The sequence below is a fragment of the Hemicordylus capensis genome, chromosome 10, assembly GCF_027244095.1.
Source record: "Hemicordylus capensis ecotype Gifberg chromosome 10, rHemCap1.1.pri, whole genome shotgun sequence".
In the NCBI taxonomy this organism is placed as follows: Eukaryota; Metazoa; Chordata; class Lepidosauria; order Squamata; family Cordylidae; genus Hemicordylus; species Hemicordylus capensis.
In genome coordinates this window covers 856531-884235 of record NC_069666.1, presented here as the reverse complement: position 1 = coordinate 884235, position 27705 = coordinate 856531, and the positions used below count along the sequence as shown (strand labels likewise).

Genomic DNA, 27705 nt, shown 5'->3' with positions numbered 1-27705 from the left:
TTGCGGGCACAAGGCCAGCTCTCCTCCTCCTGCCTCTCCTCTGAAAAGTCAGGCCACACTGGGCATGTGCAGAGGACTCCGGCGTCAACACAGGACAACACAATCATAATGCCACATTCCCCAGGAAGGACCGTCACCCAGTGCTATGCAAACTTAAAACACAGTTTTCAGCGACATTGATTTCTGTCACACTTCACAACAGTCAAGCGTTTCTACTGAGACAAGGGTTCCAAACCTGCGGACACCCCACCACCACCCACTCGATGTTGTTGGACTACAACTCCCATCATCCCCAGACTTTGGCTATTGTGGCTGCAAATGTTGAAAGTTGTAGTCCAACAATATGTGGGGACGCAAGGCCATCCTCGTTGAAACGGGATATTTGGCACACTTCTTTGTAGCAAGTATCTCCTCTTTGTTTTCACAAGTACAGCTAATCCTCAGAGAGCCATAAGCTGTGGACAAGATTCTTAAACCTCTGCACCCCAAAGCCAGATGTTGCCTTCAAACACAACCCTCCTTCTCAGCTGTGGGCACCCACATTTCCCCAAGCGCAGGGAGAAGAGTAGCTCACGAGAGAGGAGCATGCGAAGCCATGAGGTTTACGGAGTTGTTTGGGGACACTTCCAGAGGAACAGAGTTCGAACTGCTGCTTTACATGGAGGCAAGGGACTGCTTGTTTTCACTGTATGGTTTTCGGGTGTTTTGTTTTTTTTTTTAAAGATATGTATGTGCTGTAAACCTCTTTGAGCATATTTTTACACAAGACTGGCTCTAGCCCTATTCACAGGTTATGTTCAATGCATGCACAGCCGTACACTTTCTATGGTCTGGTTTGGATGGCTCTTCTGGCCCCAGTGTTTGAAAGGAGGGCACGTCAAGAGTGCACCCGTCCCGCCATCTTTTGTGGGTGTCCTCCCAGGGTGTGTGCAGGCCGCGCATTGTGCATGGAAATGGTGCGTGGACAGAACTGGGTGGCACCAAACAACAGGAGTGCCCAACCCACAGCTCTCCAGCTGCTGGACTACAACTCCCATCACTCCCTGCCGTGATTTACTGCCACTGAGAATGATGGGAGTTGTAGTCCAATAACAGCTAGTGAGAGCCTCAGGCTGGCCATCCCTGTAATAAGAGAAAGCTTGTTTACCATTTCTACATTTATGTCCTGCTGAAACTGTTTACCCAGACCAGGATGACGGGAGTTGTAGTCCAACTCCAGAATTGCAGAAGCGGAAGAAGAACGTCCAATTGAAAAGGTGATTGTATATGGCAACCAACTTTCTTCCCCCCGCCCCCGGTTCAAAGTGAGGAGGGCTTTGCAGGCAGCAAGAAAAGCTTTTAACAGTTGAAATAGAAAAGTTTATTTGGGGATCCATAAACACCCCCTCCAAAGAACAACATTTCAGGAAATGCGAGAGAGACAATGGTGAGTTTATCCTATGTTAGAAGGTGCATCCAAACCTGACAGATGAAACACAACCCCACAATTCTTCAACTATGTAGGCAAAGAACACATCGACCAGCACACACACACACACACACGTATGTTACCCTCCCGACACCAAGGAAGGAGACAGGACACCCCGCCCCACCCCCACCCCCCGCAGCAGGTACTCATCTGTGTCCGGTCCTCCCCTGCTGGTTGGCAGTAAAAGGTTTCCGGGGGGCAGAGGGGAATGTCAATGCTTGACCCGATGATGACGTCATCGTCGTCTTCATCCAGGTAGCACTGGGTTTCAAGAACACTGAACCTAGAAGCATGCAGGAGCTCAGACTACGAAATGTTTGTTCCGTTTCCGCTGACATCTCAAACACCAAACCGATGCAATGAAGGACTCCAGAAGGTTCTCCTTGGGAAAGAGATCCATTTCAAAGCAGAAGAAAACCCCTTAGGACTTGGGTGGGCCAGTTCCGTCTGGAGACACAAATACTCTTCACTCAATACTCATATCAGCTGCGCAGAGAGAGAGAGAGAGAGAGAGAGAGAGAGAGAGATGGGGGGGCCATGGAGAGAGCTGGAACCAAGTGGGACAGCGGCAGCAATCCAAGGATCCCTTCCAGTGACACTCGCAAACGCACACACCCCCGTTAGCGAGAGGCTTACACGGCTTTCCGGTGATACTCTGGAGGGGCGACCTCGTAGTCACTGGCACTGAACAGTGTGGAAGAGTTCTTTGCAAGATACCTGTAGGCGGGAAAGGGAGGAAATGCACCAGCCTGAGTCTCACAAGGGAACGGCGGGTCCTGGCTTCCCGTCCGGTCTGGCAGAGCGAGGCCAATCCCTTGATCAAGATCTCACTTCCTCCGCAGAGCTGGGTTTCACAGCCTGACTGCGCTGTGCTGGCTCAGCTTTTCAAGGAATTCAGAACCAGCCCTAGCCCAGCTCACAGCTTGACTGCAGGGCTTCACTTCTGCCCCACAACCCCCCCCATGCCCCTGCCCCACTGTTCTGAAGAAGTAGGGTACCATCGAGACAGCTGGAGGAGTCAGGGAGGAGAGCTGGCCTCGTGGTGGCAAGCAGGAGTGGTCGCCTTCTGCTAAGCAGGGCCTGCTTTGGGTTGCACTTGGATGGGTGACTACAGGTGAGCATCGCCTGCTGCCAGATATTCCCCGGAGGGGATGGGGCTGTAGCTCAGTGGCAGAGCATCGGCGTGCGTGCAGAAGGCCCCGGCTTCGTTCCCTGGGGGCATCTCAAGGGAGGGCTGAGAGAGATCCCTGCCTGAGACCTTAGAAAGCTGTGCTAGATGGACCAACAGTCCGACTAGGCAGCTTCCTACCCCGCAGTGCTGAGGTGCTCCTTGCAGCTGGGGAACAGGCAGCTCCCTTGCTCTCCCAGGCAGGCAGTGGCTGCACCTCGCGATTAGCTACGGCACCTTCTCACAGCAAGCTATCCTGCCAAGGAGGGTTCTAGCCTAGTCCCCCCACCCCCCGCCATGCTAAGCTTTCACATATGCAAGGATCTCTTGTTAGCTTGGGGAGGCATTCTAATGTGACCCCACCCCATCTCTGGACAGTTGTATCATGCGATCCGCTTGTTGGGTAGGCTGGGCTCCCTCCCTTCCAAGAGAAAATCCTAGAAAGAGGAAGAGACCCCCATCCGGATGCAGCCTGAAACCCTGCCTCCCCTTACAAACCTGAACAGCATCCAATACTTCTCCAGAAAGATCCACAAAGCTGGAAGGCCAGAGTCCAGGGCCTCCCACTTTGGAGTCGCGAGACGACGACTGTGGCTAGGCGGAAGATGGGCACTGTAGTCCAACAGTATCTGGAGACCCCAAGCTGGGAATCCCGGGACTAGTCCACCCCTCCCCTGCCACAACACAAGACCCCCAGCCCCCAAGCACTGCCGGGCAGATGCCACTTGCACACAGGAAGCGCAGTTTCTCACATCACGTGGCCCCGGCACAAGGCAGAGATCAGGGGGAGTCTTGGGGACACCCAGTCCAGAAGCCCTCACATAAGTCACTGGCCACACAGAGTCCCTCTCAACCTCACTAAAAGGAGTCAAGTCGAGACGATCCGCAGAACCTACTTCAGGAAGTCGTGCAAGTAGTTCAGCAGCAAGGCCAGGCTCTTCTCGTCAAGAGGCGTGTAAGCAAGCATTGCTCCGATCCGGACTATTGTAAGGATAGTTAAAGATAAGGCACATTAAGCAAATGTCTCCGCATTCGTAAGGGCACACGCTCCCCCCCCCGCCCATCACCCCAACGTTTTGAGAGGACGCTCTGCACTGATCTTGTGCCCCACCTTCCAAGAGGAACCCTTCCCAGAGGCGTCTTTCTGTCTGGAGCCCTGCGAGCGCTGCAGACATACCAAATAACCGCAGGAGGTGCGGAGCTCCATACACCTGCGACATGGGGGCGTCAGGGTGGTCTGCCAGAATTTCGGCATACTGCGGCCTCTCAAATTTGTACAGGAGTTGAGTTCCCAACATTACATTGAAGTACTCTTTGATGCCTGCCACAACTTCATTGACCGCATATTCTCTGATGAGCAGGAAGGAAAAACACACCCAGAGTTAGGCAGCCAGCGCAGTCTCTACTGTCACAGACATGGAGAGAACCACTGGGGATTCCACTTGCAGCCCCCCACCTGCCCCCAACATCGATCTTCAGCCACATGAACGGCACTGGTCAGTGACATAATAAAGTCTATCTACACACAGATCTATACGGGGGCACTGACGAGGCCTCACCAGTGGGATGACCGCCCTTTAGAGTCAAGGAGCAGTTCCTCTTGGCATTTGTTCAGGGATTTTAACACCTTTCCCCCACCAGGCTTACAGGACCTCTCCCTAGTCCAGGGCTGCTTGACGTCGGCCCTCCTGCAGATGATGGCCTACAGTTCCCAAAATCCCCGGCTACTGGCTACTGTGGCTGCTGGGGATTATGGGAGTGGTAGTCCAAAAGCAGCTGGGGGGGCCTAAGTTGAGCAGGCCTGCCCTAGCCGGACTTTTCACTGACTGGCCATTTTGTATTTGGAGTTACGCTTCCGTCTTAACTTTTGCTTTTATTTATTGTCTTTACACTTTTGCTGTAGTAAGCTGCTCTGAACGCATGTTGGGAGAGGAGCAGAGACATGCAGACAATACATCAGGGGGCTCAAGGTCAGTCCTGGGCCCATCTTCTCAGCCACATCTGTTCCCACCCACAATTCTCATCCCAGCCAACTGTCTGAATCCGCCCCCTTACTTGTTATCGGTGTTTCCTCTCGATTTCTTGTAGTTTGCGTAGTCCTCCAAAATGGAGTCAACATTCTTCTTGGCAGGAAGATAGAAGAGCTGTGGAAGGAAGCCACAGATGCCAGGGCCAACCAAGAGAGAAAAGGGGAGAGGCAGCCCAGGGGGCCAGGACCACCTCTCTCCTCTTGGACGCAAGGACCGTCATTCATATCTTTGTAGCCACAAGAAGGGAAGAATTAGCTAGCCAAGGGGCTCTCAAACTTGGGTCCCCAGATGTTGTTGGACTACAACTCCCATGATCCCCAGCCACGATGGCCTTGGCCATCACCACATTCAAAATGGCTACGTCCTATTATCAGCCATTCAAGTCAAGACAGATGCTTTAAAAAAAATACACATTTTAGTGGCATGATCTCAGAATTACCTGCTTTTGCCGGGTGATCAAGTCCCAGTCGTCTACAAGCCATGGTTTCAGCTCTTCTGGTATTTTTACCTTGACTTCAACTCTGTTCATAAATGTTTCCTCCTGAAACAAAACCACACTCCTTTATTGGAATCCTGAAGTTCCACAGTGCACAGTTTCTGCCCTGGGCCCAGAAAATGAGGCAAGAGAACAAGGGAGCTCTTCATGGTCTCTTTCAACCCGACTGCATGATCTCTGTCAATCAACCCAGATAACAACTTGGAGGGGAAATGGTCAATGTCACCATTTGCATTGTTCTTGTTCCAAGGATTCAGGGACCCACAAATCAGCAGGCAACTCAGAAAGTTATGCCAGCTTCTTAGCTATCCAGGCATCTTCCTTGGAATCTTATTTGAGGGCTGGGATGGAGTCCTAAATTATGTTGGGCACTTTTTTGCATTGCAAGTTGACAATGTAATATTACTAACAGACTTTTATATACTGCCTTTTCATATCGATTAATTTATGAACGGCTTTTGAAATCCACACACACCCCTCCATAAAATAACTGCAATCTATATAAAAGCCGCAAAGCTGCGTAAGGACAAGAAAGAAGAGAAATGTCAAAGGCCAACAAAGAAGTCAGCAGTGACAGGGCTGCATGGATCTCTCTTGGGAGAAGAAGAGTCCCACCACATTGGGGCTGGTACAGAGAAGTCCCTGCTCCTAGTGGAGGCTGAGCTAGAAACACAGAGAGCTGCCTTAGACCACGGTCAGACCATCTAGTGCAGTATTGCCTACCCTGACTGGCAGTGGCCCTCCCCGGTTTCCGTCAGGGGTCTCTCCCAGCCCCACCTGGAGATGCTGCCAGGGTCAGGACCCAGGACCTTCTGCACACAAACCTTCTTGCACGCAGGGCCTTCTGCATGCAACCCACTGAGCTGTGGCCATCCCCATGCCTCCTCACAGCCTGGGAACCAGATCAGGGCTGTAGAAGGAGGTCCTGTTTCTGGATCCCGACCACAGTAGCTGGGCACCCAAATACTTACACTTTCCACGGTGGGATCTACTCGAGCCCTTTTCTTCCTGGGAGGCTGAGGGTTTTCGCTGGTGCTGCCGCCTTCACCAATCCCAGGCGCTGAACACACAGGCGAGAGAATCTCAATACCACAGACAAAGAATGCCACACTTTTTAGCCAAACTCCTCCCTGCCCCCCACAGTGAGCACAGCTGTCCATGGGGCAGAGCCAGAAATCAGGGGCAAACTGCACCTCACCCACCTCATGTCACATCTGCTTTAAAAGAGGCATTGGAAGGAACGCCCAGTGCAGAGACCTGCTTTCGAGGTGCTCAGCACAACAAAGACACACTTCAGGAGGCGTTTAGGCAGGCAGGCACTAAACAGGTGCAGTTTTGTTTATTTTTAAAGGACTGCTAAGTAGGCACCAGCCCACTTTTGGAAAGGGCCAAAGACTGTGCTTGCTGTAACACCTGCACGAGTCATCTCGTGTGTGTTTTCATTCCCCAAAAGACCATCCTGTTCATATGTAAACATTTATTTACGGTTTATAAATAAATTATCCAACTCGTCATCCCCCAACAAGATATACTTAAGGGAGCTTACAGTCATTTAAAGGCAACAATATATAGTTAGAATGGAAAAGCAAAGTAATGCAAGGCTGCGGACAGATTAAATACACTTTAATAGTCCAAACCTCAAAATGGCCAGTGGAACAAGACTGTTTTCAGAGTCCTGCCTACAGTAAAAGCAGGCAGTGAGAGGGGCCAGGGGTACCTCTCTGAGGGGGCTGTTGCACAATCTGGGGGCTACGCCAAAAGAGTGCCCCCACCCCCGCCAGGGCTCTGTCAGCAGGGAAAGGGCCCCTCATGCAAAGCAGAGCTCCAGGGCAGATTCAGATGACACAGATTTAATTAAAACTCATATGATTAGACCAAACTTCCCAAGCCAGGCGACAACTCCAGTGGTTTTAATTACTAAAACTAATTAACCCCTGTAAAGAGTACCATGTCAAGCTCCAATGGGTAGGCATTGCAGGGCCGGGAGGGAAGAGAACAAACAGAACCCCTCCAGTTTCACACGCCACACACCAGAGTTGCCTCTTAATGCTTATCCATTAAGCATTTATATAGCATGAAGAGCTGTAAGCTGATTGCACCTTCCAAACAAAACCTAGTGTCTGTGACTGGAAGTCTTCTGGATGCTAGTACCAGGTAGAAAAGGCCCTGGTGCAAAGCTGACCAGAAGGACAGGATGGACTCCGGGTATGGCACAAAGAGATCTGGCCATGAAGATCTCAGGCCACAAGATAACAGGCCACATTTAGCAGTGTGTCCATATCGGAGTGCATTTGATTGCCTCGGCCAGCCAGGCATAGTGTCCCCTCTAAAGCATGCACACACTCACAAGTTTTTTAATGTCCGCTCAGTTAGTTTTAGATCCTGCTCAATTTGAATTAGGAAGGCTCCATTCTGGATGCAGGTGCGCACACACTGCCCTGATACTGCCGACTAGAACAAAACTCATCCCGCACAGAGATGAAAAAAATTAGAGGGACCACAAGCCACGGATATTTGCAATACCTATCACTACGCTGCTTGCAACAAGGCTAAACACTCTGTCTAGCCTAGCTGCTTTTTAAGCCAACCTTGCTGGCTTAATCTAAGAGTTGCTCCATGAAGGAAGCTGGCAAACCCCAAGCACGTTTTCCCAGATGCTGCTTCTTGGGCACAGAAGCGCAGTTGAGAACCTAATAGAACATACTAGGTGGGCAGCTTAAAACAAGAAGTGCTTACTTTTCTGTTTGTTCTTTTTGGTTTTCCTGCCAAGAGGGGGTCAGGGGGTGGAGAGAGAGAGAGAGAGAAAAAAACATTACTGCAAATAGAAAGCAGTTCCAGTCTTAGCACTTTTTACATTCCTAGGCCATGTCTGAAGCCCCCAATACTTGATCCAGCTGCTCCAGGACACTTGCAAGGCCCCCACCAGGCCCTGAAGCTGCTTGGGCTCAATATTTAAAGGAATGTTGGCCAAGGAGGATAAAGCTGAACTCTCAGTCCTTGCTACAACCAAGCAAGCAAGAGCTCATCCTCTACCAAGTGGGCCCGCTTTCCTCATTCTCTGCCATATCAGCAGCTGCAGGTTGAGAACCCACCACCAGGATCTAGAAAACCTCGAAGGATACTGTGGATGTGCTTGGGTCACGGAGCCTACAGCATCTGGCTAGGCTAGATATGCACAGTATATAGGAAGCTGCCTTAGACAGAGTCAGACCCTTGGTCCATCTAGCTCACTACTGTCTACTCTGCCTGGCAGCGGCTCTCCAGGGTTCCAGGCAGGGGTCTTCCCCAGTCCTACGTGGAAATGTGGGCAACCGAATCTGGGACCGTCTGCCTGCAAAGCAGGTGCATGGCTGCTGGGTCTACAGCCCCACGTAAGCTCTACCTTGCAGCACCGCTCATCAGCAAAGTGGAGCTTGCCCATTTACAGCTGCGGAGAATGGTTTGCTGCCTCCCCTGACTTCAAGATGTCTCAGCAACAAACCTGCACCCCACACACCCACTTCACAGCTCTGTAGGACAGTTTGATCAGAGACAGAAAACAGCTGGAATCCAATCAGCACACCAAAAGCAACGAGAGGAATACTGGAGGTGCATCCCTTCCTTACCTGTGGGGAAAAGTCCCCTGTTACCATGAAGAGCCATCCTGGGGTGTTAGGAGACCTCTACCACCTGTCTCTGCCACTAACCGCTTTAAAACCCCACCATCCTGCAGAGAGACTGAAACTTAAAAGGCTACGGAGAAATCTGCACAAAGAACAGACATCTGGATCTCAGGAGGAGGATCCTGGTGTGACAATCCTTCCTTAACTCACCGCGTCGATATGGTGGGGGTCTCCAAACTGCAAACTGTGTGGGCTCCATCTCGTCTGAAAAATCTAGGCACAATGGGGGTTGAGTTAAGGAGAGTGTCAGACCTGACAAATGGCACGGTTCAGAGAATGCAGTTCAGCTCCAAAATAACCCCACAGCTTCAGAAGACGACACGGGCTCAGTCAACAACCCCCTCAAAGATGGATCGTCTGCTTGGACTGCCAATGTTTCCCCCTCCCTTTAACCTTTTGGTGAGCCGAGAGGTCAAGTGAGCAGTCCTGGACTTGGAGTTGGCGCTTTCTGTCCACTCCTCCGAGGGAGCAACCCTGGACGGATCTCAAGCCTACAAAGGCTGATGAGTGTAACCTCATCAGGGGCCAGTCAGACCAGCTGACCGCACACCAATATGCTCCCAGCAGCAGCCGCCGAGCTTCCTTTGGTCACCTCACTCAGCAGTGACCTAGAGTATTGAGACAGAGCTCCAGGGACCCTACCCCATTCTAGAAGTGACAGTCTAAAAACACACACAGGATTATGCCCATTACAATCCCAGCTCTTGGGGAAATTATGCTTTCCCAGTTTCCTCTTCAGGGCCTTGAAAAGATGCACTGGAAGCAAGCTTCAACATCAAAACTAAGCCAATCCACAAGGCTCAAGTTTGAGAGGAGGACCAACATAAGAAGCTGCCGTATACGGAGTAGGACCATTGGTCTATCTTGCTCAGTACTGTCTATTCTGACTGGCAGCAGCTCTGCAACATTTCAGCCAGGAGGAGTCTTTCCCAGCCCTACCTGGAGATGCTGCCAGGGATTGAATCTGGGACCTTCTGCATGCAAAACAGGGGCTCTTCTCTTGAGCTACAGCCCCGTCCTCAATGTGTGAGTGTGAAGGCTGAGGTCTTCACCTGACTAAACCAGAGAAAGGAACAGAGGCTGCAAGGGCCACCAGGGTCAAAGGAAGAGCTCAGCGTGACTGCAGTCCTGAACTGAGCCAGACTGATTCAGTCCCATGGAAGCTGATGGGTTGAGATGCACTTGGGGGCAGCTTAACCTGCCAGTCCCCAGGATCTAAGCTTCAGTGCTGGCTTGCAGAACGTCTGCCTAAAGCCTACAAGTTTATTCTGCCATTATCGTGATCTTCATGGATTCTCTCTGAAAAAAGCTGCAAGAGTGCACAAACTTGGGGTTTGAATGCACCAGTTTTCAATCAGCTCCTCATTCTCTAGAAGCTTTCAGGGAGGAGTTCTGTTTTTCCAAAGCAACATTCCATGGGCATAACCAATGCTATTTTAGGCAACGGAAAACTGCTTGTGTGGACCTTCCAGGGCAAAGATTAAGGGGAAACCTTTTGGAAAAGAAAGAGAGACAGACAAAATGCCACACATACACAAAGAGTTTCTTACACTTCAACATTTTTCTGCTGGAGACCGGACGTTTTCTTGCCTGGAGCAGCCCCTCTCATCTTCCCTTCTGCATACTGCTCCCTTCAAAAAGAAATTCAGCAAAAGAGGTTCTTAACAAGAACATCTTGCCACCTCTGCAGCCATGGCGACATGCCCCCCCCCACCTGCCTTGCAAGCAATTAAAAAAAAATCTCTTTAAAATGCTCTTAAAACCACCATTTGTTTGTTTTTGAGACCTGGATGTTGTGAATATTTGTATCCTTACTGGTTAGCCTTTTGAAGTTCTTTCTGCTTCTGCAGATTGGTGTCGACGTATTTGAGTACTCTGCTCTCGGGAACCCATTCATCCCAGCTAGAAGAAAAAGGGAAACACACTCAGAACCTACGAAATAGCCGGGAATGGACTCCTCATTCAGTTAGCAACTTCACAGAAAGAGAGCAAACGCCACTTGCCTCCTTGCAATGGGCAGCCCTGCACCTCACAAGACCAGCTAGCCATAAACCACTTTACATGCTCATTGAATCAGTAGCCATTTCTGCAGCACGAGGTGGCGAATTCAGGTCTGTGTGATTTGCCAAGCTGCACTGCAGACTTCAGGATGGTCAGCGACTCATGGCAAAGAGCACACAAAACCATCTTTGGTCAACCCTTGACCTATCGAAGTTTAACGTAGCAGCAGCCTCAGCCGCCCTAGAGGGCTGGAGCTGAGGGTTTTGCCCAACTCTGCGGCCTAAGAGCCTTGTAGGCAGAGATGCTCAGGACTGAATCCAGACTAGTCTGCTTGCAAAGAACACTGCTGTGCGCATGTGAGCGCACATGTACTGTATGCATGAGTTTACCTCAGAGCTAATATCAAGGATTAAAAGAGCAAGGAAGTGGAATGCTTTCATCTTGTTTATATATCTATACATACATATATAATTACTCACTTCTTATTCCAACCACTGTAATGTATGAAGTATTTCACTTGTTTGTCCTTTATGGCAACCTTTACACACTAGAAGAAAGAAGAAAGCACAGTCAGCAGCTATCTAAGTACACAAACCAATGCAGCATAACTTCAGGCCAGATGAACTGTAGTATTACAGCACTCTGCAAGGTATTGCCCCAACCAAACCAGATCTCTTGTTGTGGTACAATTAGCTGGGCCTTTCCCTATACAGATGCAGGACCGCCCTGTTCCTCTGGCACCCCTTGCAGCTAGGAATAGGGTGCCTGCCATGTGTCCCGTGACTAGCAGCACTGGCAAGTGTGAGGCATACTACACCACCAGTTCCACAGAAAGCTTCAAAAGCCAAGCACGACGGGGCTCCAGAGGGAGGGAGCCCCAAGTCCTTGCTTCTGTGTGAGAACGCTGGGAGAGGAAATCCCACTACACAAATCACACACACTGGCTAGAGCCCCAGAACAGGCTTCAGCCCCACACACAGGCCCCCAGGCCCAAATTCACCAGACACACACACACACACCCCAGTAGGAAAATGTCATCTGCCAAAGTAACTTACAGCTAACATACCTTTGCTTCATAGAGAAGAGGTCCATGGAAACACAGCACTCTCTCACCTGCGAGAAAGCTTCCATTTAGTAGGAAAACAGTACACCATTATTTTCTTTAATTGTTCCATACACAGAGTACGCTTTTTTAAAAACCTGAAGGGAAGATAGAAGGGTCTCATAAGGGACCCATCTTATTTTTGCAGTATTGGTCAAGCTGTGCAATCTCGAGCAACGGTTTGCTCAAATGAGACATGAAATCTCTTCCTCTCTCCCAAACCACACTGCCATTCATAAAAACCACTTGTCACTACAGAAGTGCTTCTGTCGACAAAGTGTAGAGGGACATCAACATGCCAATTCTTTATTTTTCAGAAGAAAGCGGCAGGATGCTCCGAAAACCCAGGAACTGCATCTGGGCAAGGGAAGCAACACTTGCTCCTCTTCAGACGCTTTGGTTGCACACCAGAACTGGCGAGTCCTGCACGTCCTCCTCGTGTGCACGCCCAAGACGCACAGATGCCCAGCTTCTGCAATCACAGCCTTGTGCAACAAAGCACGGGGGGATCCATGTATTTCAAGCACAGGCAGACCACCCTTCCGGGCGCCAGCAGGAAGACGGAATGCCATCCCCACGACCCCGCAACAGGCAGACACGGCAGGCGCGGGCAGGAAAGCAGCAGTGCAGCAGGAAACCCGAGGAGCCAGAGCTTTGGGCAGCGGGAAGAGGCACCGTCGGCTGCAGGCCAGGGGTAGGAAGCCGCCCTGCCTGTCCCGGGGGGCCTCCAGGGAAGGCAGCTGGGGGCAGAGGCAAAGCGGGGCTTGCACGGGGGGGGAGGGCCCTGCCCCACCACCCAGGAGACACACGCACACGCATGCACAAGCGCGCGCACACACCCTGCTGCCCCCCCCCTTTGCTCCCTGCCTGGCTTTTTGGGGGGGATTTGGAAATGCAGCTTGCAGGAGGCTGGGAAGGGGGGCTGGGGGGCCGTCTTTTTATTTCGCTCCTTTCTGCACATGCCCTGCCGGGGGGTCCTCTAGCCTCGCAGCCCCCGCCCCACGGCGCATGCCCCCCTCCCTGGCGAGGACCCCCCCCCTTTCCTCACCCTCTTGGAATTTGGGCTTGGGGTCCTGCTTGGGCGCCATTTATAAGCGACTCTCCCTCCTCCCCTCCCCGCGGGGGCCTCTCAGCTGCGCCGCCGCATTATGGCAAGGCGGAGAGGGCCCGCGCACGCGCAGAGGGGATCCCGCCCCCCGCCCGGTGCATGCTGGGGCTTGCAGTCTTGGGCTGTCCCCGCCGACGAAGCGCATAGAGTTAAGGCGCTAGACTGACAGGCGCGGGGCTCCGCTGGCGGGGCTCCTCGACCACCCCGCGTTTTCAGAAAGAAACGTGGACGTGAACACGAACAGGCCTCGCGGGGAGGGAGCTGCGTGGTGGGGCTTCCTCGCGAGGGGGCGTGCAGGGGGCTAGGCAGGCTGCTGAGCAAGGGCGGCATGGGGCGGGGGAGGGGTAGTAATAAGCACGCCCACCCCGCAGATAAGGGGCTTGTCCCCCGCCCCCATTTCTGGCTCAGAACTCTTGGCACGTGGCGCATGGCTCGCCCGCCCATAAATGCACTTCGCCCCACACACACCCCTGCAATTTCTTTTCCCCCTGCTGATGTGTGTGGGGGGGGGGGCTCCTCTCAGATCCTGGCCTTTTCGGGTCTCTCCGGAACACTCTCGCGGGCGCCCCTGCCTTCCCCCGTGGAGGGGCCTCGGTCCGCCAGCAAAAGCTCCACCGCTGCGCGCCCAACGTGGAACCCACGACCCTGGGATTAAGAGTCCCATGCTCTACCGAATGCGCTAGCCGGGCGCAGCTGCTCGCTCGGGCCGAGGCTGCCCCCAGGTGGACGGCTGGGCTGCTGGGCGGGGGCTTCCCCGCTGCTTCCCTCCTGCGCACAAGCAAGGAAGCCGGTGCAACTCCAGGAGGTGTATGCAGCAGCAGCAGCAGCAGCAGCAGCAGCGCCCGTCTTCCCTTTCTCCCTTCCCTTCCCGACTCCACCCCCCCCCCACTCTCTACAGGACCGCCCCCCCCCCCCGCCCCAGCTACAAGGAGGAGAGGTTTCCCGTTGGAGAAGAGCTGGCCTGGTGGTGGCGAGCCTGACTTGTCCTCTTAGCTAAGCAGGGTCTGAATGGGAGACTCGGTGTGTGAGCACTGTCAGAGATTCGCCTTTGGGTCCCAAGTCCCCTCCGCGGGCAGACAATACTGAGCTAGATGGAGCTTCGCTCTGACTCGGTATATGGCAGCTTCCTTGGAGGAGAGGCCCCTTTTCTGCTCCCTCCTTGGCCTTCCCTTGGATCAGGACTGTGAAGTGTGTGTGTGTGTGTGTTGCATTGAACCCCTTTCCTCTGCGCCGTGGCCTCGATCCAAACTGACTGGGAAGTCCTTGGGAGGGGTTTAAATGGGGGAATGGGCATGGGGCAAAGGGGTGCACAGCCCTCCCCTGTGCCACAGACCCAGTCCAAATCCCCCTCCTTGGAAGCCGGAGCTCCAGGGGTGAGATTCCCGCCTCACGAGGCTGCCTGCCTTGCCGGGCTCAGCAGCCAGAGCCATGGCAAAGCTCACCTGCCTCCCAGCAGGGTTTCTGGCAGCCTGCAAGGGGGGCATGTGCAGAGGGCCATTCCCTTGTCCCACAACGCCTACAGGTCTGGAAACGGAGCAGGAGCAGAGGCTCAGCGGGTGCCAGGAGAGGAGCCCTGCCAGGGAGGACCCTCCGAGGCCACCGCAGGGCGCCCACCCCCAGGGCAACTCACGGGGCAGTGCTCTGAGACTGTGCCTCCTGCCAGGTGGCCTGATGATGGCCCCCTTCCCTCCAAGCAGAAGAAGAGGCTCCGCAGGAGAGTCAGCCTCCGCCTGGGGAACAGAAACCAAGTCACATTGGACTGGAGAGGAGAAATCGAGCAAGGTTCCAAGACCAGCGACCTGGCAAGATTGCCACCTCCTGCCAGCAGGGCTCCCTCTCTAGGGCATGCCTGCGCTCACACTTTTTTTGACATCCGCTCAGTTCATTTTTGATCCCACTCAGGCTGAACCAGGAAGGCCCCGCTCTGAATGCATCAGCGCACACACGGCCTTGAGATTGCCGCCCAGATCAACACGCATTCTGCACAGCGATGGCGGAAACAAGAGAGAACACAGAGCCCCGGCTTTGCACACAGAGTTCTGTGTCCGATCCTGGGCATGCCCAAGCAGGGCTGTGACGGATTCCTGCCTGAACGCCCCCCCCCCCCTGCCCCGAGAGCCACTGAACAAGCCTGAGCTAGGTGGACCAATGGCCTGCCTTCATGCCGGGCTGGTTTAGCCCCCCATCCCTGCCTCAACTAACCTGCCTCTCAGTCACCCACAGTGGGTGGCTGGCACTCTGGCCACTTGCCCACTCCTTTGAAGTAGCCACGTGGAGTAGCTCCAGCCCGCCCACACCAGTGATTGGTGCACAGTTTCCTCAGAGCCCCTCCCTTCTCATCGACCTTACCTGTGGAATGGGGAGCTAGAGCTGTCCGTGGTGCTGACTTGGCTTCTGCCCCAGGTGAGGCCGAGGCCAAGGTCAGGGGGCACATTCTGCCCCAGGGAAGGTGAGGCTGCACAGAGAAGTGCTCCGGAGGGTGGGGGGAGGAGACAGATTCCTGTCGGGCCATCAGGGTCAAGGGGCCTTTTCCAACCCCAGGCACCAAGTTTTGGAGGTGTACTGATCTCTGGAATCGCCACTGTAACCAAGCTGGTCCTTGCATTTCCCTCAGGATATTGACTGCATCTTAGCAGAGGCTGAGCAGACAGAAAGCCGTCTCCTCCTTTCTCCACTAGATGTCATCCTCTGGCCAAGACGGGGCTCCGTGAAGGAACCAGCAAGCTCAATACCGGCATTGCTTGTTTATGACGTTTTTTGCATACATGTTCATAAGTCAAAAGAAACCAGTGAGCAAATAATACCCACTAGCACCAGTTCCCAGCCTTGGGTCCCCAGATGTTGATGGACTACAACACCCATCACCCCCAGCCACAACGTCCTGGGAGTTGTAGAAGAACCACATCTGGAAACTCAAGGTTGGGAACCCCAGCCCTAGAAGAACCTAGCCACGATCAGACCAGACTAAAGCTCCATCTGATCCACTGTTCCTGTTTCCAGTCATCAGGAATTGTGTGAAGAGAACGGTGGAGATGATTTAAAGAAATGTCTGTGGTTCCCAAGTGTACTATAGCTGCAGACCAAAGTCCTACTAGATCCAGAACAGAAGGCAGCAATTTCAGGATACACCCAGCCATAAAAAAACAACCTCATTGTATTGGATTTCAACCAGTGGGGAGCTAAAATAAGGGGCTTCTTGTGTCCACGAAGCATGTTTGCTCAACATGAAAAGGGTCCCTTCAGTTCAGCGACTTTTTGGCAGCCCCACAGAAGTGGATGGACACATCAGTGGCTTTTTCATGTTCCAGCAGGGCGCCCAGCAACGTTCCATTGACACTTTTTAAATGTGCTTATACCTCAATTTAAATTTCCCTGGAAATCCTCATTTCCTCTGGTTGTGCTGTATACTGTTGTTTCAAGCAGAACCCAATCTCTTTGCTCGTGTATGTGGATCCATTAGTTTTGTTCTAAGGACCCCGAGGAAAATGAACACGCTGCCACATTTGGGCTGGCTTTATCTAAGACATGTGCCAATTCTGTAAGCAGAGGTGACTGATGGAATAGACTGCGCTTTGTTGACTGAACACTGTTTTCTTTTCTGATGATTTCCTTCCCTAAATCTTAACTGATTTTGAATCGGTCTGCGGCCAAGACAATAGACTAACAGATGGACATTTGTTTTCCTTTGCATTCATTATTCTACCTTGTTGCAAATATCAATAGACAGGTAGGCCTAGGCAGATATCTGGGGTGAGTGGGGAGGGCAGTATTGTCAATGCCTGTTTTAAAGGCGCTGCCCTGGCATTTGAACCTGCCACCTCCTGTGATGCAACATTTGCTTCCTGACATTCGGATTAATTGTAATGGGCCAAGCTGGGCCAAGTTGATTCTAACAGGCAACTGCACACATTTCGCATAGCTCCAAAAGCAACACTGTGCAGTAGAAACTAGAAGCTAAGCGTCTACGCAGTTGGACCTCTGGAGTTGGGTGTCTCCTCAGCATAAACAGAGGAGAATAACAGAAGATGGCAATAAAGACCGAGGCTGTCACCTAATCGTCTTCTACAACCAGAGGGGCATTCCCTTGCTCCCGCACAGCTGGGCTCCTCCATTTCCCATCCTCCCTTCCTATTTGTTTTTCTAATTCTTATTTGCAGGACATTTATATACCGCTTTTCAACCAAAGTTCCCAAAGCGGTTTCCATGGAGAGATCAACCAAGAAATAAAGGGGCTGGCTGTCCCCAAAGGGCCCACCGTCTAAAAAAAGAAAGACAAGGCAGGCAGCCCCTGGAGGAGAGGGCCCGTTGCTTGCTCTCGGGGGAGAGAGAGGGAGGACCTCCGCTTTCCAAAGGGGCCTCTTGGCTCCGCTGGCTGGCCGAGGCGGGGATGCTCCTGGACGCCACCCAGCAGCAGCAGGAGGAGGAGGAGGAGGAGGACATCGAGCGGGGTCGGTCTGGGGGTTCTGGTGGTGATCCGCCTGAGGGGCCCCGAAGCCAGGCGGCGCCCCGACTCCGGCCGCCAGCAGAGGTCTCCCGCGCTCCGCTCGGCGCCGAGCTCCTGCTGCAGGCCAGGACGGAGGGGCGGGCGGGCGCAGAGCGAGGGCGGGCGAGCGGGCGGGCGGGCGAGTGAGCTCTGGCGGCGGCGGCGGCGGCGTCCCAGTGGCGCTGCCGGGGCGGGCCATGCAGCCCCCCCTTGCGGCTCGGAGCCTCCGCGGCGGCGCGCCCCCTCGACGACGCAGCCGGGAGCCGGCGGTGGCAGCGGCTGCAGCCCTGAGCAGGAGCCGGGAGGCGGCGGCGGCGGAGCTGGCGGCCGGGCGGCCCCCGCCAGCACCCTGAGGCGGAGCAGCGCAGCGCAGCGCAGCGCAGCGCGCCGTCCAGCAGCACGATGGGCCTGTCGTGGCGGCTGCTGCTCGCGGTGGCTACCACCGCCGCCGCCGTCGTGCTGGAGGAGCCCCGAGGTGGGTGGCGGGGGCTGGCCGGCGGGCGGGCGGGCGGGCGGGCGAGCAAGAGGGCTCCTCCTCGGGCCTGCCCTCGCCGCGAGGCAGGGAAGCAGGGCGCTCTTGCTCGCCTGGGGAGCGGGGAGGCGGAGGCATGTGGCGCTGGCCGGCCGCTCCGCGGAAGCTCGGCGGCTGCGGCTGCGGCTGCCCCGGGAGTCTGTGGCCGAGGTGGCGCTGGGACCCCGGCCGGCGTGTTTGAGGAGCCGCCGCGTTGGGTTGGCGCAGCTCTTTAGAAAGGGAAAGGGAGCCCAACCGAACCCCGCTGTGCTTGTGTGGGCTGGGTGGTGTTTGGGGCAGCCCCCTCTCTGCCCCACAAAAGCCTCTTTCCGCCAACCCACCCACCCCCCAGCACTGACTCCCCGTTAGGCCGCTTTGGGTCTCTGGGCTGTCTCCCTTGGCAAGGCTGACTTGCGTTGGGTCAGGTCCCCGGGGGCCATGGCTGCCTGCTTGCTGTGGGATTCTCCTCCGGCTGGAGCCCAGCATGTCTTCCTGCAGCCCCGATGGAAGGAGGCCTCTCCAGATGCTCCTCTCCAGGCGCAAGGAGCCTGAAGGCCAAGCTTCCCCAAACCACTGACCCCCAACTTGCCCCCAAGCAAGGGGCCTTCCTTTGGGTAACTTGCTACTTGTAATTTGCTGCTTTGAGGAGAAGGAGAGGGTGCTTCCTTTCCAAGGCAAACAGGAGACATGTGGGTTGGAGCTGGCCCAGTCTGGGACTGAATTAACATTCTTGATCGTCTGTGGGTGGAGAATCCAGCTGCCAGTTAAGAAAAGCCCCTATGTCAGCACGGAGCCCCACTAAAGTAACCCCCTCTCATTCTGTAGTCCGCGCTCACCCCTTTCTGTGATCCTTGGTGCCCTTTAAAAATCGACATGCTCTTAATTTCATGACTGCACGAATGCACACCCTGCAATAGTCTTGGGTGTTTCAGCTCACCATGATCGGGCTCTTTCTGAGCACGCGTGGTCCTGGTGGTCCCACCCTTCTTTCCCCAGGGACCTGTCCTGCCATTTGCAGCGGTGGACCTCTGTGATTCTGGAGCTGCTTGGGCATTCCTCTCTACCCCCAGCCCAGACAGGAGCTGAACAGGCAGGGCTGCTTTGACATGCCCCGGGCAAAGGGTGACGGCTTTGCCACTTTCCGTGTGACAATTCCAGTGTTTCCAAAGCAGGTGCAGGATCCGTTCAGACGGAAGATGCTGACTATGACATCGTCCACCCCGTCAAGGTCGATGAAAGGGGCTCCTTCGTCTCCTACAACCTCTCCCACCGCTGGGTCTCCAAAAGGGCCCTTTCCGGGCAGAACCGCCCGCTGGCCTTCTACGAACTGCACCACCGAGGCCAGCGGCTGAGGTTCAACCTGAGTCTCAACAGCCATCTCCTGGCGCCTGGCTTTGTGAGCGAGAGGCGCTACGGAGGGATCGCGCGGGCCGAGATCCAGGCCTACAGCCAGAACTCTTGTCATATGATCGGCTCCGTTCAGAACCAGGAGCAGGAGAGCGGATTGGCAGCTCTGAGCACGTGCGATGGGCTGGTAGGTGTCCCAGAGGGGTCTGCTCTACTGGAGGCCATGAACTAGCCGACTACTTTACTAGCGTGGAGACAGGCCGCTTCTTTGGCCTTGATCCGTGGCTCATTGGTTACCTTCCTCTCTGACTGATACGGGACCCTTTGGGTCCTTCACTCTAAGGGTCCTCGGTGGTATTTTTGATGACACAAGTGGGATTCCGAGACTACAGGGGTCGGAGGCCTCATCCTGCTCTTGTACTACTTATTACCTAGTGTATTTTCACAGGGAGGAAAATAATCGCGGGGCTGGTGCCTGGTCAGTGAGAGCCAAAAGACCGATGGAAGCGGGGAGGAAGAAGGTGCCTCTTCAGGGGGGTGTCGATCCTGGTTCTGGCTGTTTCCCTAGCCCCCCCCCGACAGCTGAACATGGCTCCTAGGAAAACACTCTTTGTTCCAGGTAGTTGGAGTCGGGTGTCAGCTTATTTTTCTTGCCCTGCTCCTGGGCCTTCAGCAGCTACCTGAGATTCAGCATCGTAGTAGATCAAGCTTTTCTTGACGTGAACAAAGTAGCCTGTTTTCATCTGCGTGACAGTTGAAGGCACAGGAGCAAAGCCAGCAAAAAGGAAGTTGGCAGCCTAGGCTGGAAAGAGAAGAAGCTTTGAAGGACTTCTAGCTTACTGTCTGCCTGAGCAGCTCTCACTAAATGTCAGGGAGGGACCGTCGCTCAGTGGTAGAAGGCTTGGTGTGCAGAAGAGCCCTGGCAGCTTCTCCAAGTAGGACCAGGAAAGGCCTTTCTCTGCCTGAGGCCCTGGAGAGCTGGGCGCTTTCCAGACTAGCCCCTGCAACGGGGTCACGTCGGATCTCGGAAGGGTGCTTCCACACTTCCTGCATGGTGACACCAGAGTCCCTATGCGGACAGCCGGGTGCCGTTCACATTGCCAGTGCCTTGTTTCCAATTTAATCTCTGATATAGAGCTCAGATGTTGTCTATCCAGCGTGAAAAAGTGGCTGTTTTTTCGGGTTGTTAGTTGCTGCGAGACGACTCCCCCTGCTGTTTACCTTTCGAAGGCGACTTGCTCAAACGGAGGCATTTTGCTGCTGCTGAGCAGCTAGTCTGGAAAGCACCCTGCTGGATCAAAGGTCTGACTCAGGATCAGGCGTCTTCAGCTAGCAAGCCCTGACTTGCTTGAGGGGCCAGCAAGACTGACATGTCTTCATGACAGCTGCGCCTTAGCCATTCAGTGTTCCCCCCCGTTTTGGTTCTTGAATTTCTCCTAATTCCGACCAGACCACACACAAGTGCCATCGTTATGTGACAATTTCCGCAGACTCTTCCTGCATGGGGACTGATGTGTCACACAGATGACTTCTTGTCTTCTCCAGAAAGGCGTCTTCCAGCTGGCTAACGAGGACTTCTTTATTGAGCCCCTGGTTGCAAGCAAGTCCCGGCGGGGTGCAGCCCATCCCCACAAGATCTACAGGCGCCACATCCCAGAGTACGAGGCAGAAGAGTTTATTGCAGTGGCAAACACAAAGCAAGTCAGGGAACCGCCTGCAAACGTGAGGATGTGTGGAGTGCAAGGTAAGGGTCTCTTCTGGTCTGGAGAAGAGGCTTTGTAGGCTAATCAGCTGTGGACGTCTGGAAGATGCCTAGCAGCGACCTCCTTGTGGATAACTTGTCTTGTTCTCAGTGGATAGGAGAAAGGTGTTGCCTCTTCTGTGCTGAAAATGGTAGGTGCCCAGTTTAGTCATTCTTGCAGATCTGTAATAAACATAACGCAATGGATTTGGCCCTGAAAAGGAGCAGCTAGGTCTGGATTAGGTCCCAGGGGGAACATTAGGACTGCAAATGGGCAGCCCGTGAGTTCTTCTCCCATAATTCACTCAAAACATCTGGCGATTGCAGGCAAAGGAACACGCCTTAGGAGGAAGTTTGGGGTGGCCAGGATGAGGCAAGTGGGGCTTACTGATGGGCAGACAGATAAGAGACGTTCTAACAGCAGGTAGGCAGGATCCAGGACAGGCGGCAGGTCAAAAATGGGCTCTGTGCAGATAACTTGGCAGGATAAAAGAGGGACAGGAGTTGTTTGCCAGGTTTTGCTCTCCCCCCCCGCCCCGGTTTTGTTTTTCTGATTTAAAGGAAAGTCATTTTCCTTTAATGCAGGACATTTCTAAAATTTCCTGGGTCCTTTATATTCTTCAGCTCCCATGTGGAGGTGAAGAAATAGAGACGTTCTCTTTATTAAAAGAATTGCATGGACTCTTAAGATGGCTACGCATTGGTTGTGGGTGATGAATTAATTCCCAAAGCTTTGGACATGGTTCAGAAAAGCATTTTCAGAATATTTGAAGGGGTGTGGGTTCTGAAGTTCTTCTTTCAGCTTGTAATTGACCGTAACCATCATTCAAGGGCCAGAAGAGAAGGGAAATTGTGCTCAGATTCGCGCCAGTCCAACAGTGGCCTCCCCCACTGCCGGGCGAGCTCTCTCTTGCCATCAGGCCTTCCTGGCCCCATAACTTTTATCTGGGTTGCCATTGTGGAATCGCAGGAGCAGATCGTGCAGTGTTCTTGGTGGATTTAGACTGAACTTGGATTGGCCCAGCCTGACAGTGTCTGCAGAGGAGAATTCGCTTCAGGTCAAGACCCCGATTAGAAACGGATGAAATTCCCTCACTGGAAACTATTTCCATTTGAAGCCAGTCCTTCTTTAAAAGCACCAGCTTTTTGCTCAGCTTAGAAATAACAAGCCAGTTATTTTTATCAGAAAAGATGTCCAAGTTCTTTATTTGCATGCTTAGCTATTTGACACATGGCTGATGATCACATAGGGCAGGGGTTTCCAGCCTGGAGTCCCCAGATGTTGTGGGACTACAATTCCCATCATCCCCAGCCACAGTGGCCAAAAGAATGATGGGGATTGTAGTCCAGCAACACCTGGGAACCCAAATTTGGGGACCCCTGCCCTACGGGATTGTTCCCATGAAGACTTCAGTTCCCTTATCACTTGCATAAAACTTACCTTCCTCGTCTTCTAAAATCCCAAGAAAGCCTTGAAAAGTCTGAGAAACGGAGAGAAAGGTGGGAAGAGAAGCAGCAGCGGAAGCACCGGATCAAGGGGCGCTCCGTCAGCAAGGAGAAATGGGTGGAGACTCTGGTGGTGGCCGACACCAAGATGGTGGCCTACCACGGCAGCGAGAACATCGAGAAATACGTCCTGACGGTCATGAACATGGTGAGTGCAGGAAGGGCTTTGGCTGCGTGCCTTTTGCAGGACAGACTGCAGCTGTTCCTGATCTGAAGTGTCAAATGACGCCCTAAAGTGTTTCAGGAGAACTGCGGACTCAGCGGCTGGTCCCCGTTCGTTGCATTTATTGCACTTTTCTGCCAATGCATCGAAAGGAGCACACACATGTCAAAACAATGTCAAGTAATAAGAAGCCAGCCTAAAAAAATACAATCAGGCCATCGACAGTACTAAGCACAGCAAACAATTATTTCTTTGTCAGTGTGCTTATTTAAAACCATTTACATTCGCTTTTCTATAAATACACCCAGTGGCTTGCAACTTGACAACTATAAAAAAGCAAAGCAGAAATAAAATAAAATAAAAATAAAATAAGTTAAAATTGCAGCTACAAAATAGCAAAGCAGAAAAACGTTAATAAGGGCTCTTAAATGAGAACGCCTGAATGAGTGCAGCAGAAAAATCAGACACCAGAAGTGACTTGAAATACAAGCCTTTTGGAACCTGTCTAAAAGCGAGAGAGAGGGAGCTTGTGAGCTCTTCCCTGGGGAGGGGATTTCCGAACTGCCCCACCCCGTACAGAGACCTCTCCCTGGCACTCGCCCATCTGGTTCCCAGTAAAGACAGGCCAGGAAGGAGGGCCTCTGAAGCCGACGTCGGGGCTTGGGTGGGTTCATAGGTCCTGTTGAGCCCCTGAGGGATGGCTATCCTGCATAACCAGCTCCCGTGCTGTGTGCTACAGGGCGACCTTTGCAGAACAAGTCCCGAGGCGGTTCTCCTTCTGATTCCTCTGGTTTTTCTGTTCCGTGCAGGTGGCTGGTTTATTCCACGATGCCAGCATTGGGAACCCCATCCACATTTCTATTGTGCGTCTTATCCTTCTGGAAGACGAGGAGGTAACTGGGCGGAAAAAGTAGCTCACACGCCTTCTGTTCATGCCAGTAGTGTGACAGGCATCGTGCAGGAGCTGGGAGTGGCCGGATGCCCACACAGAATGTTGACGGTGCACACGGTGCTGCTTTCAGACATTGATTGGTGTGACTTCCAGGATGTGATGCACTGTTGAGATGTACTTTCTCCCTCTAGTAATTCCGTCCGTGATTGGTTAGGTTATAGCAGGGGGTCTCCGCCGTGGGTCCCAAGCAGCTGTTCTCTGTTTATGACTCCCATCACCCCAAGCCACACACGATCGGGGGGATTCAAGGCTGGGGACCCCTGGGCGAGGGGATGGGGCTGCAGCTCTGTGCAGGGAGCCACAACAGGAGAGAGGGCATGCCCCCCTCTCAGCTCCTGCCTGTGGGCTCCCAGCGGCATCTGGTGGGCCACTGTGCGAAACAGGATGCTGGGCTAGATGGGCCTCCTAGGCCTGATCCTGCAGGGCTCTTCTTACGTTCTAAGGTCCCCAGTCCCTGGCAGCATCTCCAGGTCGGGCTGGGAGAGACCCCTGAAGAGCCGCTGCCAGTCATTGTAAAGAGTCCTGGGCTAGGCGGATTCATGATCTGACTCGGGAGAAGGCGGCTGCTTCTGCCCATTGGTAGGTTTCTGCCATGGTTGTCGCGCTGCCTGCAAGAGGAGGGCTAGGACTAGGAGGGCGGGTCTTGGGGTCGCAAGCATGACTTGTCCCCTTGCCAAGCAGGGTCCACCCTGGTCTGCATTTAGATGGGAGATCACATGTGGGAGCACTGGAAGAGATTCTCCTGAGGGGATGATGGGGCCATTCTGGGAAGAGCACCTGCGTGCAGAAGGGTCCAGGTTCCCTCCCTGGCAGCATCTCCAAGAGAGGGCTGAGAGAGACTCCTGTCTGCAACCTGGGAGAAGCCACTGCCAGTCTGTGAAGACTGAGCTAGATAGACCAAGGGCCTGACTCAGTATATGGTAGCTTCCCATGTTCCTAAGGTAGGTAGCCATTGCTGGGAAGCTCTTCCAAGCGGCGCTTGCCTGTGAAGAGGGTCCTTCTTGCACAAGCCTTTCCTTTGCATGCGCACGTGTCTGTAATCATGCACACTTGGATGCAAGTTGGCGGCAAGGCTGCCTGTGTCCGTTGGGAGGAGACATCTGTGTGGCTCTTGGGGCTAGTGAGCCTTCAGGGCCAGAGTGGCAGAGTCTGTGCCGGGGCTACCCTAGAAGTGACCTGGAGCCAGAGCTGGGGGCTCTCCAGAAGCAGGGCTTTCCCAGTGGGGGCACCCCGTGACCTGGAGAAGGGCCGCCTGGCCCTGAATGGCTTTTAGACGGCCAGTGACTCTGTGCCTTTGCAGAATGGCCTTTGATGTGGGAGGAGTAGAGCCTTTTCTTTTCTTTTCCCTTCTCCTGCTGTTACATGGGTTTTTTAAAAAAATCTGTTGCAGTTTTAATGAGTTAGGGCTTGTGGTTTGCGGCATTCGTTATCCTGCAAAGGATTCTAGATTGCTCGCGGTCCTCTGGTTGGCTGTAAGGTGCCATTCACACAGGTGGTGCTATGTCTGTAAAGGAAGCCATGCGCTTGCTGACGGAGGGGGTCCTCATCTTTTTTCCTGCAGGAGGACCTGAAAATCACCCACCACGCAGACAACACCTTGCGAAGCTTCTGCAAGTGGCAGAAAGCCATCAACGTAAAGGGGGATGCTCATTCGCTGCACCATGACGTCGCCGTCCTGCTCACAAGGTGCCCACTCAGCCTTTTCACTTGTCCTAGCAATAACGGGCACCAAAGCCTCCCTACAAGCAAAAGGCTTCTCGAGCAAGGCTGCATCGGGGGCTTTTTAGTTCAGGAAAAAGGTGACCGAGGAGAGACAGGATCGAGGAGATTTATAAAACTATGCACAGTGAGGAGAGAGTGGAGGGAGAGAAGTTCTTCTCCCTCTCTCACAACACTAGAACCCAGGGTCATCCCATGAAACTGATTGCCAGGAAATGTAAGATCAGCAAAAGGAAGTATTTTCCACCCAGTGCATAATCAGTCAGTGGAATTCTCTGCCACAGGATGTGGTGACGGCCGGCCGCCTGGAGGGGTCAGTAAATTGTAGCTGGGGCTGATGGGAATTGTCATTCAGCAACATCTGGCGGCTCCCAGCTTGGGAACCACTGGCTTAGACCAATGCATGGAGGACAGGTCTGCCAATGGCTACTAGTCCTGATGGCTAGAGGCCACCTCCAGCCTCAGAGGCCAGATACCTCTCAATCCCAGTTGCAGGGGAGCCACAGCAGCAGGAGAGAGGGCCTGCCCCTTTCCACTCCTGCCTGTGGGCTCCCCAGAGGCATCTGGCTGGCCATCACGAGAAACGGAGAGCTGGGCTAGATGGGCCTTCTTGGGGGGCCTGACCCTGCAGGGCTGTTCTGATGAGTCTTGGAGTAGGGCTTGCTGAGGAGCCCTTTCTGGCTGGGGCCCTGACTCCCTTCACGGAATCCCTGGGAGTGCAGGGTGGGGGGGTGGGGGGTTGCCAGCCCTCCCCCCCCGCCGCCACTCCCCCCAGAGTCCTGCTGGGCTGCTTTGTGCCTCCTTGCGCCTGCTGGGACTTGCTCGCTCTTCTTGTGACCCTCTCTCTGCTGTGTGTGTCTCCCCCACCGGGACAGGAAGGACATCTGCGCTGCCATGAACCGTCCGTGCGAGACGCTGGGCTTGTCTCACGTCTCCGGCATGTGCCAGCCGCACCGGAGCTGCAACATCAACGAGGACACGGGGCTGCCCTTGGCCTTCACGGTGGCCCACGAACTTGGACACAGGTGAGCTTGCTTGCTTGCTTGCTTGCTGCGAGTGGCCTTAGCCCAGGGAGGGCCGAGGCTGGGAGGCAGCTCTCCAGAGGCCTGCCCCTCTCCGTGCCCCTGGGCTGTGGGGGAGAGCGCGCCCCAATCCGGCATGGCTCTTGGCTGGGCCACCTCGGCTCTCCAGCGGCTGAACTGAACTGCAGCTCCCATCGTCCCCACAAACTTCGGAGCTATCAGTTCGTTGCCACTTACTGGAACTTGGTTTTCCTGATGATCAACATTTTTTGTATTCCATTTTCCTTTGGGGATGGGGGAAGTCAGAAAAGAGGGGAGACATTCCAGTCTGGAAAGGATTTCCCCTTGCGGATGCATGTGCTTGAGCTTTCTCTCGGGAAAGCTGGCGGCTGCTCCCTGACTGCTGGGCAGTGGCTGACCTCAGGGGTCCTTCCCTGGGCCCGTGGATCCTGCCCTCCCTTGGGCCGCTGCCGCTGGGTCTCGGCTTCCGCCGCTGTGCTGTGGGCGTGGCAGTGCCGAGAGCCGCCTCCTTGCCCTCCGGGGGAGAGCCCAGAGGCGGGGCTGCAGGGTGCTGGGTCCTTCCCGGCAGAAACGCTGAGCCTGCAGAGCCCTTTCCGGGGACGCCTTTGGGAAGTGGGGCCGTGGGCCCTGTGGACGGGGCTGCGCGGGTGGCGGCTGCTGCTGCTGGGGTTGGGGGGGGTGCGTTGGGGCTTCACCCTGGGCCCTTGGGCCGCCAGGCAGAAGCAGCTCCCGCGGTGCTGGGTGTCCGGGTGCTCGGTGGCTCACCTCCCCCCTTGGGGGCTGTGCTCTTGCAGTTTTGGCATTCAGCACGACGGAAGCGGCAATGACTGTGAGCCAGTTGGGAAAAGCCCTTTCATCATGTCTCCACAGCTCCTGTACGACACCTCGCCCCTCACCTGGTCCCGCTGCAGCCGGGAGTACATCACCCGCTTCCTCGAGTAAGTCTGCGCCTGCCCCTTCTCCTGGCGCTCCCTGGGAGGCTGGGCGGGATCTGGGCCTCGGCGGGCACCCTGATGCTGCCCAGGCCAGGTGCTGCTGGCCCCAAGGCTCCTTGCTGCCTGGAGCTGCCCCTCCCGGAGAGGACTCAGCCCCAACCTGGCGGAGTCGTGTGAGAGGCGCAAGGATCAGTGGGGCCAGAGGCTCCTGCCTGGCGGAGCAGGGCCAGGGGGACCCATCCTGCGGAGGGGGGGAGCAGGGAGTTTGCG

General features: G+C 54.3%; 2 protein-coding genes across 10 annotated transcripts in view; one reads left to right on the top strand and one right to left on the bottom strand.

Moving 5' to 3' along the window:
- Positions 1–1345: 1345 nt before the first annotated feature.
- On the bottom strand, positions 1346–13825 carry MORF4L1 (mortality factor 4 like 1). 5 transcript variants are annotated; one of them, XM_053271710.1, is made up of 14 exons: positions 13504–13825; positions 11892–11938; positions 11305–11372; positions 10640–10726; positions 10375–10455; positions 8975–9037; positions 7899–7924; positions 6134–6222; positions 5106–5207; positions 4692–4780; positions 3814–3986; positions 3533–3617; positions 2105–2185; positions 1346–1954 (listed from the first exon to the last, which is right to left on the bottom strand). In XM_053271710.1, the coding sequence occupies exons 1-14, from the start codon at positions 13697–13699 to the stop codon at positions 1951–1953; spliced, it is 1191 nt and encodes a 396-aa protein (XP_053127685.1). In that variant the 5' UTR covers positions 13700–13825; the 3' UTR covers positions 1346–1950. The 5 variants fall into 5 exon arrangements, with proteins under 5 accessions (XP_053127685.1, XP_053127683.1, XP_053127686.1 ...); XM_053271708.1 differs by having other exon boundaries at positions 1346–2185; XM_053271711.1 differs by lacking the exon at positions 13504–13825 and adding an exon at positions 12976–13118 and having other exon boundaries at positions 1346–2185.
- A 3836-nt stretch (positions 13826–17661) lies between these two features.
- The window catches only part of ADAMTS7 (ADAM metallopeptidase with thrombospondin type 1 motif 7), a 48097-nt gene continuing 38053 nt past the window's right edge, over positions 17662–27705 (top strand). For 2 of the 5 annotated variants that reach the window (XM_053271689.1, XM_053271692.1), the window contains exons 1-8: positions 17662–17993; positions 19199–19563; positions 20922–21120; positions 22584–22771; positions 23596–23679; positions 25300–25424; positions 26333–26482; positions 27295–27438. In XM_053271689.1, coding sequence (XP_053127664.1) covers positions 17921–17993; positions 19199–19563; positions 20922–21120; positions 22584–22771; positions 23596–23679; positions 25300–25424; positions 26333–26482; positions 27295–27438 — 1328 coding nt within the window. In that variant the 5' untranslated portion in view covers positions 17662–17920. The remainder of the gene's footprint in view (positions 17994–19198; positions 19564–20921; positions 21121–22583; positions 22772–23595; positions 23680–25299; positions 25425–26332; positions 26483–27294; positions 27439–27705) is intronic. The other 3 variants (XM_053271690.1, XM_053271693.1, XM_053271691.1) reach the window with 3 other exon arrangements.